The 12,168-nt window shown below is 58.3% G+C and overlaps 1 protein-coding gene across 7 annotated transcripts; it reads left to right on the forward strand.

Annotated features, from left to right (window-relative positions):
* Positions 1-45: 45 nt before the first annotated feature.
* Tmc8 (transmembrane channel like 8) lies at positions 46-11,261 on the forward strand. 7 transcript variants are annotated; one of them, XM_027425547.2, is made up of 17 exons: positions 46-1,350; positions 1,558-1,963; positions 2,332-2,564; positions 2,689-2,837; positions 3,072-3,221; positions 3,394-3,476; positions 4,188-4,324; positions 4,565-4,712; positions 5,818-5,988; positions 6,415-6,554; positions 8,492-8,615; positions 8,922-9,019; positions 9,160-9,343; positions 9,466-9,596; positions 9,682-9,840; positions 10,265-10,343; positions 10,710-11,261. In XM_027425547.2, the coding sequence occupies exons 2-17, from the start codon at positions 1,925-1,927 to the stop codon at positions 10,968-10,970; spliced, it is 2,286 nt and encodes a 761-aa protein (XP_027281348.1). In that variant the 5' UTR covers positions 46-1,350; positions 1,558-1,924; the 3' UTR covers positions 10,971-11,261. The 7 variants fall into 7 exon arrangements, with proteins under 7 accessions (XP_027281348.1, XP_027281346.1, XP_027281349.1 ...); XM_027425545.2 differs by having other exon boundaries at positions 57-1,350; positions 10,707-11,261; XM_027425548.2 differs by having other exon boundaries at positions 57-1,350; positions 1,558-1,653; positions 2,240-2,564; positions 10,707-11,261.
* The last annotated feature ends 907 nt before the right edge of the window (positions 11,262-12,168 follow it).

A 12,168-nucleotide genomic window follows, 5' to 3' on the forward strand; every position in this document is an offset into this window, starting at 1 on the left:
CATCCAAAACAGTGCCCTGTGCGCGCCAGCCTCCGACTCCGCCCTGAAGCCGGAACAAAGTGGGCGCGGCCCAGTATTTGGGTGTGTGCAACCCCTAGGTGGGGTCCCCAGTTTTTGAAGGACTGGGTTTCTCCGAGTTTCTAAACGGCACGGTGTCTCCCAGCGCACTCAGCTCCCAGCCTCTCCACGAGGGACTGGGTCACCCCTGCTCCCAGACTCTTCCCACTGCCCCCGTCTCCCGCTGAGGAGTGGGGTACCGCCTCCTCCTCTGCCCTGGGCGTGGTGTCGATTTCTGAAGCTGGAGTTCCAGCCGCTTCCGGCACCCACTGTCCCCAAGGCTGTGCCAGTTGCCTGGTTTTCTGTGGCCGAGACATAGGCAGTGCCCTTTCTGTCTCACAGATGAGGAGACTGAGGCTGACGAAGCTTCACCAGCGCCCGGTGTCACCATCTGGAGCAGGGGGCTTGGCCCCCAGAACGCCCCAGGAGCCCCTTCCCCCGAGTGGCCCACAGGAGAGCGTGAGAAAGGAGGAAGTAAAGCGGAAGAGCGAGCCCCGCCCCTCAGAGGGTGTCAGACGCCAGGAAGCGTGTGGGGCACAGCGATCACAGGGTCGCCCGGAGCTGGGGGCGCCGAGGGGCAGTGACAGAGTCTCGCAGCTGTCCCCGAGGCTGGGTGGGGCGTCCTGGCCCGCAGACCCAGCCCTCCTCAGCCGCCCTCGCACTTTTTACGGCTTCTGTCCCAACTTGAAAGCCATTTCCGGGGCAGCCTTCCTGCATGAACTTTGTTGAAACCCAGGGACACAGGGAGGCTCGGGGGATCCAGGGCTGAGATGACAAGGCCTCGAAAGAGGTAAACAGGGAGCAGAGGGTGGGGCTCCCAGAACGGGAACTGGCCAGGATGACCGACTCCTAAAGGTCTAGTCCTCCTAGTCGGTGAGGACCGCGCAGAGTGCTTCCTAAGCACTTAGCCTGGGCTCGGCGCCAGGACACACAAGAGGGAGCGAGCGAGCGAGCGAGGGCAGAGCCTGCGCTGAGAGCGGGAAGTTCAGAAATAGCGCACTGGCCTGGAGGCCTGGTGCTCGCCCAGTTCAAGGCCACCTGGTCTAGAGAGGGAGTCCCAGGACAACCAGAGCTTTGCATTGAGACGCTGCCTTCAAATAACAAAAAGAAAAGAAGAAGGAAGGAAGGAAGGAAGGAAGGAAGGAAGGAAGGAAGGAAGGAAGGAAGGAAGGAAGGAAGGAAATAATGGCAGCGTGTTGGAGAGCCAGCGGCTGGGTGCTCTGGGACCCTCCACGTGTCACTATCACTCTCTCTGGGCGACTGCGGAGCACAGATAACAAACGGCTGAGACAGGTCTAACGCCTGGAGGGCGGGCGGGCGGCGGGCGAGCCGGCGGGAAGTGGGCAGGCCTGGTGCGAGCCCACCTGAGCCCTCGCCCCCCGCTGTAGGAAGGGCACGCACAGGCAGAGAAAACTGCGGGAAGGCGGGAGTGGGTGGAGGGGAGGAGACGCTGCTCGCCCTCCCCCCGTTCCTGTCACGTGACCCCACCCCACTCCTCAGGGCCCTGTCTGGTGGGTCGAGAGCTGGTCGCACGCACGAGGGAGAGCATGGTCCCTCGCCCCTTGACGAGCTGCCTGCTGTGCGGAGGGAAGGACGGTGAGAGGGGAAAGAGTTGAGGCAAAGGCGTTGGACCCAGTCTATGGCTTCCTCCGGGGTGGTTTGGGGGTTCCTCCTTTTCTCACGGTTGGGGATGTAGCCACGCCTCCTCCTATTCTGGGTCCCTGAAGACCAAAGCATACCCAGGCTGAACAAAACAACACACAGAATGGGGCCCTAGGACATCCAAAGCTGGGTGTTGCAGGAAGCAGGGTTCTGGGAGCTGTCGGGGTTCAGAACAGGGGAGACTTCCCCAAAAGGCGACCCGCACATGGAAAGGAGTGGGGATTGTGTTGTTCCAAAGCTTAAGGTTCGTGACAGCCAGCCTTCGCTGACTCTCTCTCTTTCTCTCTCTCTCTCTCTCTCTCTCTCTCTCTCTGTGTGTCTCTGTCTCTCTCTGTCTGTCTCTCTGTCTCTCTCTCTCTCTGTGTGTCTCTCTGTCTGTCTCTGTGTGTGTGTGTGTCTGTCTGTCTGTCTCTCTCTCTCTGTCTGTGTCTCTGTCTCTCTCTCTCTCTCTCTCTCTCTCTATCTTTCTCTCTCTCTCTCTCTCTCTCATTTCCTGGTGGCCCTTCACCTCATTTGGCAGGCTGGGAGGCCTAGGCCTTGCTGGGAGGTGCAGAGAGCGGGACAGCCCCGGCTGCGACCCCAGCAGACTTCTTTTCCCGGTGGGCCTGGCAGGGCCGAGGCGAGGCTCACCACCCCGGGGCGCCGCTCGTTCCTGCTGAGAGCAAGGATCGCGCTCGTCCGTCCCGCGCGCCCACCGGGATGTCTCGGCAGTGGTCGGTGCAGCCAGGCCCGGGCCCCCGGGCGGCCGCGGAGGAGCTGTGGGAGGAAGAAGTGGAGCGGCTGTGCGCCTCGCGGGAGCCGCTGCGGATGCTGCCCTACTCCATGGCCGACAAGCGCTTCATCCGGTAGGTGCGGCTCGCCCGCTGGAGGAGCCGCGGTGGGGGCGGGGCGGGGCGGGGGCAGCGCCCGCCGAGGATGCACCTGTCGGAGGGACGACTCAAGGGCGCCCCCTTCACCACGCTCCTGCAGGGAACTGAGGGAGCCCGAGGGGGCCAGGCCCTCCTTCTGGCAGCGGTGGCATCGCAGAGAGAAGGTGGCTCTACAGCACCTGAGGGAAGCAGCCCAGAAGCTGGCCCGCGGCTTCGGGCTCTGGGAGGGAGCGCTCTACGAGATTGGGGGTAGGATCCCATGCCGACCCTCTCTTCCCACCTCCCTAGTGCGCCCCTCCATCCTTATACACCCCTCGGGTTGCTCCCATGCACCTCCCCTTGGTGTGTGACAGCCCTCCGAGGGCTCTTGGAGATCCTGCACGTGAAGCTCCGATGTTGACGCGCGCTGGTCCCCACTCACACACGCCACACAGCCCCGCCATTCCCAGCCTGGGCGCCTGAGCCTCCCCACTTTTCCCATAGGCCTCTTCGGGACCGGGATCCAGTCCTACTTTACTTTCCTTCGCTTCCTGCTGCTGCTCAACCTGCTGACGCTACTGATGACGGCCAGCTTTGTCCTCTTGCCCCTGGTCTGGCTCCACCACCCCGAGCCAGGCCCTGCCCTGAAACTAAGTGAGTGCTGGAATTGCCCTGACCCTGTGCCCCTCAGCCTGGGCATGCTGCAAGGGCTAGCCTTGGACTCTGACAGCCTCAGGGTTAGGGTAGATGCAAAGGAGTTGGAAGATTGAATGTCACGCGTGTCTTGGGGACCCTGCCTGGTTGGTCCTCTCTTTCTACTCCACAGGCCTCCAGTGCTCCGGCAGCCACCTGCCCCAGAGTGGCATTCCAAGGTTCCACAACCCGCTTTGGAATATTCTGACTGGCAGGGTAAGTGAGGTCTCTTTGGGATATGTGGCTATGCTCTGGGGCATCTGGGCAACTCCAGTCTGAAAGGACCCCTGCTCCTCAAGAGACATTTTGGCTTTTGTTTTGTTTGTTTTTCAAGACAGGGTTTCTCTGTGTAGCTTTGGAGGCTGTCCTGGAACTTACTTGTAGACCAGGCTGGCCTCGAACTCACAGAGAGCCACCTGCCTCTGCCTCCTGAGTGCTGGGATTAAAGGTGTGCGCCACCACCTCCTGACTGACATTTTGTCTTTTAAGGGAAAGTCTCACACAGGCCAGTCAGGCTAGATATAAGGACATAGGGACATGTGTCCATGAGCCATAGAACCCAGCCTGGAGCAAGAGACAAATGGGGAAAGTGTGCAGGCCTCTCAGATACGCACACACACACACACACACACACACACACACACACACACACACACACACACTCCAATTCCTCGAGGCCGCTGAGCCAGTATCGTAAGTCCTGGATGCATATCCTTATGACCTTGGGCAAGTCCCCTAACTTTTTGGAGTGTCTGTGAGACAGGGCTATTTTATGTCAGGCACAGTGGTGCCAACACTCTGGAGGCTGAGGCGGGAGGATCACAAGATGAAGGCCAGCTTGGGATACAGAGGGAGGTCTCGTCCGTCCTTGCAGGACAAGCACTTATGACAGGGCCCTGCATTCACATGTCCTTGCTATGTCTCCAGGCCTTCAACAACACCTACCTCTTCTATGGTGCCTACCGGGCAGGGCCAGAGCGCCGCTCGGCATACAGCATCCGCCTGGCCTACCTCCTCAGCCCAATGGCTTGCCTGCTCCTCTGCTTCTGTGGGGCACTGCGGAGGTGAGGGAAGACTCCGAGTCACCTACAGGCCTCCATCCTTGGCCGTCCTTCACCAGTTGCCACATAGATCCCTGTGCAATGAGGCTCACCCAGACCCCCGGCCTGCCTCCTGTACCGTGAGGCGGTTACCCAGGAACAGGGGGTCCCGCCCCAACTTTCTGAGGCCAGAATCCAAGCCAAGCCACTGCCAAGGGTGGAGAGTGGAGGAACCCCCACAGCAATCCTTCTCCTTTCCCCCAGGATGGTAGAGGCGCTGCCACACCAGCCACTCCTGGGCCAGGGCTACAGGGCGCCCCTTAGTGCCAAAGTCTTCTCCTCCTGGGACTTCTGCATCCGGGTGTGGGAAGCTGCCACTATCAAGAAACACGAAATCAGCAATGAACTGAAGGTGTGTGGGAGGCAGAGTGTGTGTGTGTGTGTGTGTGTGTGTGTGTGTGTGTGTGTGTGTGCCTGTCTGCCTGCCTGCCTGCCTGCCTGTCTGTCTGTGTCATGAGGAAAGTGGAGGGTGGGGGGCTGTGTGAGTGTGTGTGTGTGTGTGTGTGTGTGTGTGTGTGTGTCTGCCTGCCTGCCTGCCTGTCTGCCTGCCTGTCTGCCTGCCTGTCTGTCTGTCTGTCTGTGTCTTGAGGAAAGTGGAGGGTGGGGGGCTGTGTGAGTGTGAACAGGATGAACCAGATGACAGTGTGAACCAGCTGTGTATGAGAACATGCAAACGTTGTAAGAATGTGTGAGCCAGGCCTGGTGGCAAGCATCTTTAATCCCTGCACTTGGGAGGTGGAGGCAGGTGGATCACTGTGAGTTCAAGGTCCCCCTGAACTACAACGTAGCAAGCTCCAGGTCAGCCAGGGCCACATAATGAGACCCTGTCACAAAATAAATATATGTGTCTAGGTCCTGGGCGTTGGTGGCACAGACCTTTGATCCCAGCACTCGGGAGGCAGAGGCAGGTGGATCTCTGTGAGTTCCAGGCCAGCCTGGTCTACAAGAGCTAGTTCCAGAACAGCCTCCAAAGCCACAGAGAAACCCTGTCTCGAAAAACCAAAAGAAAAAAAAAAGGGTCTAGGTGTGAAGTGCGTGTCTGTGATCCTAGTACTCAGAGGCTGAGGCAGGGGGACTGCCATGAGTTTGAGACTAATCTGAGCTACAACTGTATAAGTGCCGGGCCAGCCAAGATTATGAGGCAAAACCCTGTCTCAACAAGGGGTTCACAAGCGAGGGTGGCTCTTCAGGTAAAGGGCCTTGTGAAGCCTGCCTTCTTGAGGTTTATCTCTGGATCCCACACAGGGGAGAAAAGAAACAGCTCCTGCCAGTTGTACTCTGACCTCCAGGTGTGCACCATCACACACACACACACACACACACACACACACACACACACACGCACACACGCACAGGCGCACGCACACAGAGTGTCAAAAGAAAAACTTAAAAATCCAACGACAAAAGGTGGGTGTATACCTGTGCACATAAAATGATTCAGCCCCCCCTCCCCTCAGGTGGAGCTGGAAGAGGGCCGCCGCCTGGAGCTGGCTCAGCAACAGACCCGGGCCCAGAAGGCCTGCCACCTGCTGGCCTACCTACGTACCAATGTCCTCATTGTACTCCTAGTGGCTGGAGCCATCAGCGCCATCTTCTGGGCCACCAAGTACTCACAGGACAACAAGGAGGTTCGGGACAGTGTATTCCTTTTTTTTTTTTTTTTTTTTTAAAGATCTGTTTATTTACTATGTTTTTTAATTAATTAATTTTATGTTCATTGGTGCATTTGTGTTTGGTCTGTATGTGTGCTTGTATGAGGGTGTCAGTCAGATCCCCTGGAACTGGAGTTACAGATGGTTGTGAGCCACCATGTGGTTGCTGGGAATTGAACTCAGGACCTCTGGAAGAGCGTCAGTGCTCTTAACCTCTGAGCCATCTCTCCAGCCCCCATATATTCCTTTCTTTATGGTTTGTTTGCTTGCTTTTCTGGTGTGAACTGTGAGCGGAGATAGGTGATCCCATTTTACAGACGAGAAAAACAGAAGCTCAGGCCAAGGCCCTGCAGGTGAGCTGCATCCTTGCAACCTCAGCCTCCCCTCCTCCTCCCCTGACAGGAGTCCCTTTTCCTGGTGCTGCAATACCTGCCCCCTGGAGTCATTGCCCTAGTCAACTTCCTTGGTCCCCAACTCTTCACAGTCGTGATCCAGCTGGAGAACTACCCTCCCAGCACCGAGGTCAACCTCACCCTGATCTGGTGAGTACCAGGGGTGCATCGTCAAGGTCCTGAACTGGGGGACTCTCATGTTCATCGCTACACCAAAGGGGAGGTGGGCAGTGCTTCTAGAACATTCAGCCTCAGGACCAAATCTGAGGCTTCCCCCGAAGGGAGCTATCAGCCTGCCCGAAGCAGAGAGCCATGGGGAGGGGGGGGTGCTGTTTGGCCTTGGGGAGTCAAGAGCCAGCCGTGAATACGTACAAAGTCTGGAGATTTGAGACACAGCTCCTGGGAACCATGAGGCTGGACTCGTTGCCCTGAGGTCTTCCTCTCACAGCTGAAGTCCTAGCCTAGGTCACTCTTGACCCCCTAGCTCTGCCACTTGGTCCTGATTCCACTGCAAGCCCCACTCTGAGCGTTCCCCTCGAAACCTCTGTGCGCCTTGTAGGCGCACACTAACTTCTCTAACTCTCTTCTAACTAACTAACTAACTTCTCTTCACTAACTTCTCTCTGTCTTCTCAGGGTCTTGCCTTCTTTCCCCTCTGCTTCCCTCATGGTCAGTTCCGATTTGCTTTGAAACAAACATGAGAAACAACTCAAACTGTGCCAGCCCCAGCACTTGAGAGGCGGAGGAGGCAGGGAGATGACAAGCTCAAAGCTAGCCTGGGCTACGCAGCAAGATGCCGTCAAATGATCAAAGTCAAGGTCTGGCGAGATGGCTCAGTGTGGAAAAGCACATGGCATGTAGCGTAACAACCTGGGCTTCAACGCCGGGAACACATGGAGAAAGCCAGATGTGGTGGCACACGCATGCAACCATAGCACTCCGGTGTTGAGATGGGAGACTGGAGAAACACCTGAAGCCCTCAGGCCAGCAAACCTGCAAACAATGCAGCTTTAGAAAACAAGAGGCCAGGGCCGGGCAATGCTCCACACCCCACACCAGCATTGGGGGCGGGGGGACATGGTAGATCCCAGGAGCTTACTGGACAGTCTCAGTCGGAACACTGAGCTTCAGGTTTAGTGAAAGACCCTGTCTCAAAGTAAATTTTAAAAGTAAAGACTGGAGATAAGGCTCTGCCAGAGGACACAAATCACATTCCCACCACCCACACCCGGCAGCTCACAGTTGCCTGCAACTCTGACTCCAAGGAGACCCGATGCCTCTGGACTTCACTAGCAACTATATTCACAGGCGCATCCTACACACAGACATAAAACACGGCATTTTACAAGTAAAAAGAGCACAGGCAGAGCTCTAGGAGTTTAAGGCCAACTGGGTCCACAGAACAAGTCCCAGGACAGCCTGGGCTACAAAGTGAGACTCTGTCTCAAATAAATAGACAAAAAATAAAAATTTAAAAATATAAGTAGTGCCAGGCAGTGGTGACACACGCCTTTAATCCCAGCACTTGGGAGACAGAGGCAGGTGAATCTCTGTGAGTTTGAGGCCAGCCTGGTCTACACGAGCTAGTTCCAGGACAGTCAAAGCTGTTACTCAAAGAAACCCAGTCCTGAAAAACCAGAGAGAGAGAGAGAGAGAGAGAGAGAGAGAGAAAGGTGGCCAGGCATGGTGGTGCACACCTTTAACACCAGCCCTCAGAAGCTAGCCTGGTTTACCTAGTAAGTTCTAGGCTAGCCAGGGCTACATAGTTTTAAAAAAGAAAGAAAAGAGGAGGAGGAGGAAGGTGTGTCCTGAAGTAAGGCTCTGAGGACCCAGGAAGGCGCGGACTTTCCCTTGCAGGACTCAAGCTGGCAGCAGAGAAGACAGCTGGCTGGGACAGTATTTCCCAAACTGGTTTAGAGGCAGGATCCATTCCCGTGAGCCAAGTAGAGTCAGCCTTGAGGAACGCATTTTAAAAAGCACTGGCGGGAGATGAAGCAGGCTGGAAGGAGGCGGTCTCAGACACCAGCCACTCCGTGGCCTGGCTTTAGCCCCGACCCTCCTCCGATGCATCCATCCCCTGCCCGCAGGTGCGTGGTGCTGAAGCTGGCCAGCCTGGGGATGTTCTCCTTCTCGCTGGGTCAGACTGTGCTGTGCGTAGGCAGAAACAGAACCAGCTGCGAGTCCTACGGCTACAACGCCTGCGAATACCAGGTGGCAACCCATCCTTCCCCACAAAGCCCCACCTCAAAACTCCAGAGCCGCGTCCCTTTTGGTCCTTGTCCTTCCCCAGGAGGCGGGGCTGCCATACCACGGCGTGCCTCCAGGGGGTGCCCTGCACCACACCCCGATGTGCTGTAGCTCTCCTGGCTTGGGAGTCTTCCGCTCTACTAAAGGCCCCGAGGTCATGGCTGACTGAGACCCAACCCACCCCCAACCCCCAACCCCGGCAAGCGATGGGTGAGCGGGGAGTGTGGAGGAACCCGGGGATAGTGATGGGTCCCTTTCCTCTGCGCCCAGTGCTGGGAGAATTCGGTGGGTGAAGAGCTGTATAAACTAATCATCTTCAACTCCCTGCTCACCGTGGCCTTCGCCTTCCTGGTCACCCTGCCTCGGAGGTGAGCTCCGTGGGGACGCCCCTGGGCACAGCTGGAGGCCACTGCCAAGCGTGGTGAGCCGGGTCTGACCCCGTGAGTAAGCGTGTGATGGCCCAGAGTGAAGACCATGTGGCTCGCACACACCCCCACCCCCACCCCAGGCTGTTAGTGGAGCGCTTCTCGGGCTGGTTCTGGACCTGGCTGGACCGGGAGGAGTTCCTGGTGCCCAAGAACGTGCTGGACATCGTGGCTGCGCAGACTGTCACCTGGATGGCCCTCTTCTACTGCCCCCTGCTGCCGCTCCTCAACAGCGTCTTCCTCTTTCTCACCTTCTACATCAAGAAGGTGGGGAGCTGGGGGCTGCATCCTCACTCTGCCCTCCCCCCTCTCTCCCTCCCTCCCCGGGCCCTCAGACCCCATGGTCCGCAAAACACCCTGGTGAGTCCGGCTCTCCCGCCCACCTCCAGTACACCCTCCTGAGGAACTCCAGGGCGTCCCCGAGGCTGTTCCGAGCCTCCAGCTCCACCTTCTTCTTCCAACTGGTGCTGCTCCTGGGCTTGCTTCTGGCCGCGGTTCCTCTGGGCTACGTGACCAGCAGGTGATGGGGCGGGCGGCTGGGAGGCTGGTGCAGCAGCAGCCGCTACCCCAGAGCCTGACAGCCCTGTGGCTTCCCGCCTCTCCAGCACCCACTCCTCCTGGGACTGCGGCCTCTTCGCCAACTACTCAGCCCCCTGGCAGGTGGTCCCGGAGCTGGTGGCCCTCCAGCTCCCGCCTTCCGGCCAGCGCGCCCTCCGTTACCTCAGCTCCCACGCCTTCAGTTTCCCGCTCCTCATCCTGCTCAGGTGACTCTGGAGGGCCGGGACCGAGGGAGAGACCCCGTCTGTTTGTTTGTTTGTTTTCCTTCCCCGGGGGTGGTGTGCACCTGGGCATCTCCAGTCGGCGCCCTGGGGCGCAGGAACCAGGGAAGCTGGCTCCAAGAGAGGTGATCTGCGGGGATACGCAGGCCCTCTGGGCTCCTAGGATGCCATGAAGAAGACTGCATGGCCACCGAGAGCCACCCCCACCCCCCAGAGGCAGCCCTGCCATGCTGGGGCACCAGTGAGGGCTGGTGTGGGAAGAAGGGGAATCTTCCGACAAAAGGCTGGGCGCAGAGCTTTGCGATTGAGACGGCAGACTGCACACCTGAGATGCTCGCACTCGGGAGGCGGAGGCAGGAGGATGGCTGCGGGAGGGGACTGACCTGGAGTCCTGTCTGTCTGCCTTAAGCCTCGTCCTCACCGTGTGCGTCTCCCAGTCCCGGGCGAATGCCAGAGCCATCCACGGGCTACGGAAGCAGCTGGTGTGGGTGAGTGGCTGCCCTTCGGCCGGGCGCTTCGGGAGTTTGCAGCGTGGCTGAAGGGCCGGGCCGAGGAGAGCCAGGGCTTGCTTTCTCGGGCGGTGCGCGGTGTACCTGGAGTTAGGGAGGAACCCTTGGCGCCTGTGACTGGCAGCCTCCTTCGGTGGAGGCGTGGCCTTGGCTGTGGGCGTGGCCGGGGTCCGGGCTGGGTGTGTCGGGGGCGGGGACCTAAGCAAGGGGCCGGGCTTCCAGGTGGCGCCCGGCTGCCTGGAGATCAGGCCCTGGTGGCGCCGAGGCCTCAGATTGCGTCGTGGGCGTGGCTTCTGGCTGCAGCTGGCTTGAGCTAACATCTGGTCCCCGGTTTTCCTGCAGCAGGTCCAGGAGAAGTGGCACTTGGTGGACGACCTGTCGCGGCTGCTGCCCGAGCTGAGTCCGGAGCCCGAGTCCCCTCGCTCTCGAGCTTCGCGTCCGCGGTCCTTCTGCCCCGGATTCCCGTGCCCAGGCTCGCCAGGCCCCAGGACACCCCGGCTAGGATCCTCCACCAGGCTGAGCTCCTCCAGCCCCGGAACCCCAGGAACCCCAGGGGCCTCGGATCCCGTCTCCAGATTTCACTTCCCCAGCCGCACAGAGCGGTAGCACCGAGCTCCCCAAACACACACCCCACCCCACCCGCGGCTCTGCCGCAGCTTCCTCCAGTGCCCCCACCCCTGGCCCTTCCGCCTCCTCACCCTGGTACCAGGAACCACTGCCTACAGGCGGCTCCAGGACCTCATCCTCAGGTCAGCAGGAAGAACAGGAGAATTCTACCTCTCTTATTTTATCAAATCCCTTCAAATGTTTTATTGAGTGTTTTATAGTGTGCGCAATGGTATGTATATTAACTCATGGATACAATGTATAAATATGCATTTTTTGGAATCACTCAAATTTCTTAGGAAGGGGTTGTCTCAGAAGTTTGTATACCTCTCTCCATGCAAGCCCTGGTCTGGAGCAGTCCTCTGCAGACTAAGGGCTCTTGTGTGCCCCCCAACATTGCACCACGTGCTAACCCTCCACCCACCTGTGCACAAAGGTGAAGCCATGCTCCCCAAGTGGCAGGGCTGGGGCTTGAACCAGATACGTGGGCTCCAAGATACATTAAACCAGGGTGGGGCCCAAAGTTGAGTGACATCTGGGTCCCTTGGGGAAAGCAGGTCAGGGTCCATGGCCACACCTCTGCTGAACACTGTGTCTCAGCCTTCCTGTGAACTGACAGTGAGCTGAGCCTCTGAGGAGTGACAATGCACACCCTGCCAGGCTCTCAGTGGCCAGTGCAGGCCTGTACTTTGAGAACCTGTAGGAGTGGCCCCGAGGGTGGTATGCTCATGGTGACTACAAAGGCGGGCAGGGGTGCAGCCTGGAGCTCTACCTGGGTTTCTTCTTCTCACCCCATCTCTTGCTGCAGTGACTTTGGACCCACAGCTTGGAAGGAACACTGTAAACCTCAGACGCTAACAGATCTACTGGCTTTGGGGTGGTTGGTCTGGATATAGCTGGTAGCCAGGCGTGGGGACAGTGTTTTGTGTTTGGTTTGGTTTGGTTTTTTGAGACAGGGTTTCTCTGTGAAACAGTCCTGGCTGTCCTGGAAATCACTCTGTAGACCAGGCTGGCCTCAAACTCAGAGGAACTCCGAGGTCACCTGCCTCTGCCTCCTGAGTGTGGGGCATCACCACCTGGCTATTTGTTGTTATTTTCAGCCAGGCTCATGGCTCATGAGCACTTATAATTCAAGCACTTGGGAAGCTGAGGCAGGAAGATTATGAGGTTGAGGTCAGCCTAGACTACACAGCAAGAC

Source organism: Cricetulus griseus, chromosome 7 (assembly GCF_003668045.3).
Source record: "Cricetulus griseus strain 17A/GY chromosome 7, alternate assembly CriGri-PICRH-1.0, whole genome shotgun sequence".
NCBI lineage: Eukaryota > Metazoa > Chordata > Mammalia > Rodentia > Cricetidae > Cricetulus > Cricetulus griseus.

Bases quoted from the DNA above. Each gene is read 5' to 3' on its own strand.
- Tmc8 (XM_027425545.2), top strand. From the start codon at position 1,925: ATGGAAAGGAGTGGGGATTGTGTTGTTCCAAAGCTTAAG. The intron at 5,989-6,414 runs GTTCGGGACAGT...CTCCCCTGACAG, and splicing joins ACTCACAGGACAACAAGGAG to GAGTCCCTTTTCCTGGTGCT. The intron at 9,597-9,681 runs GTGATGGGGCGG...CCGCCTCTCCAG, and splicing joins CTGGGCTACGTGACCAGCAG to CACCCACTCCTCCTGGGACT.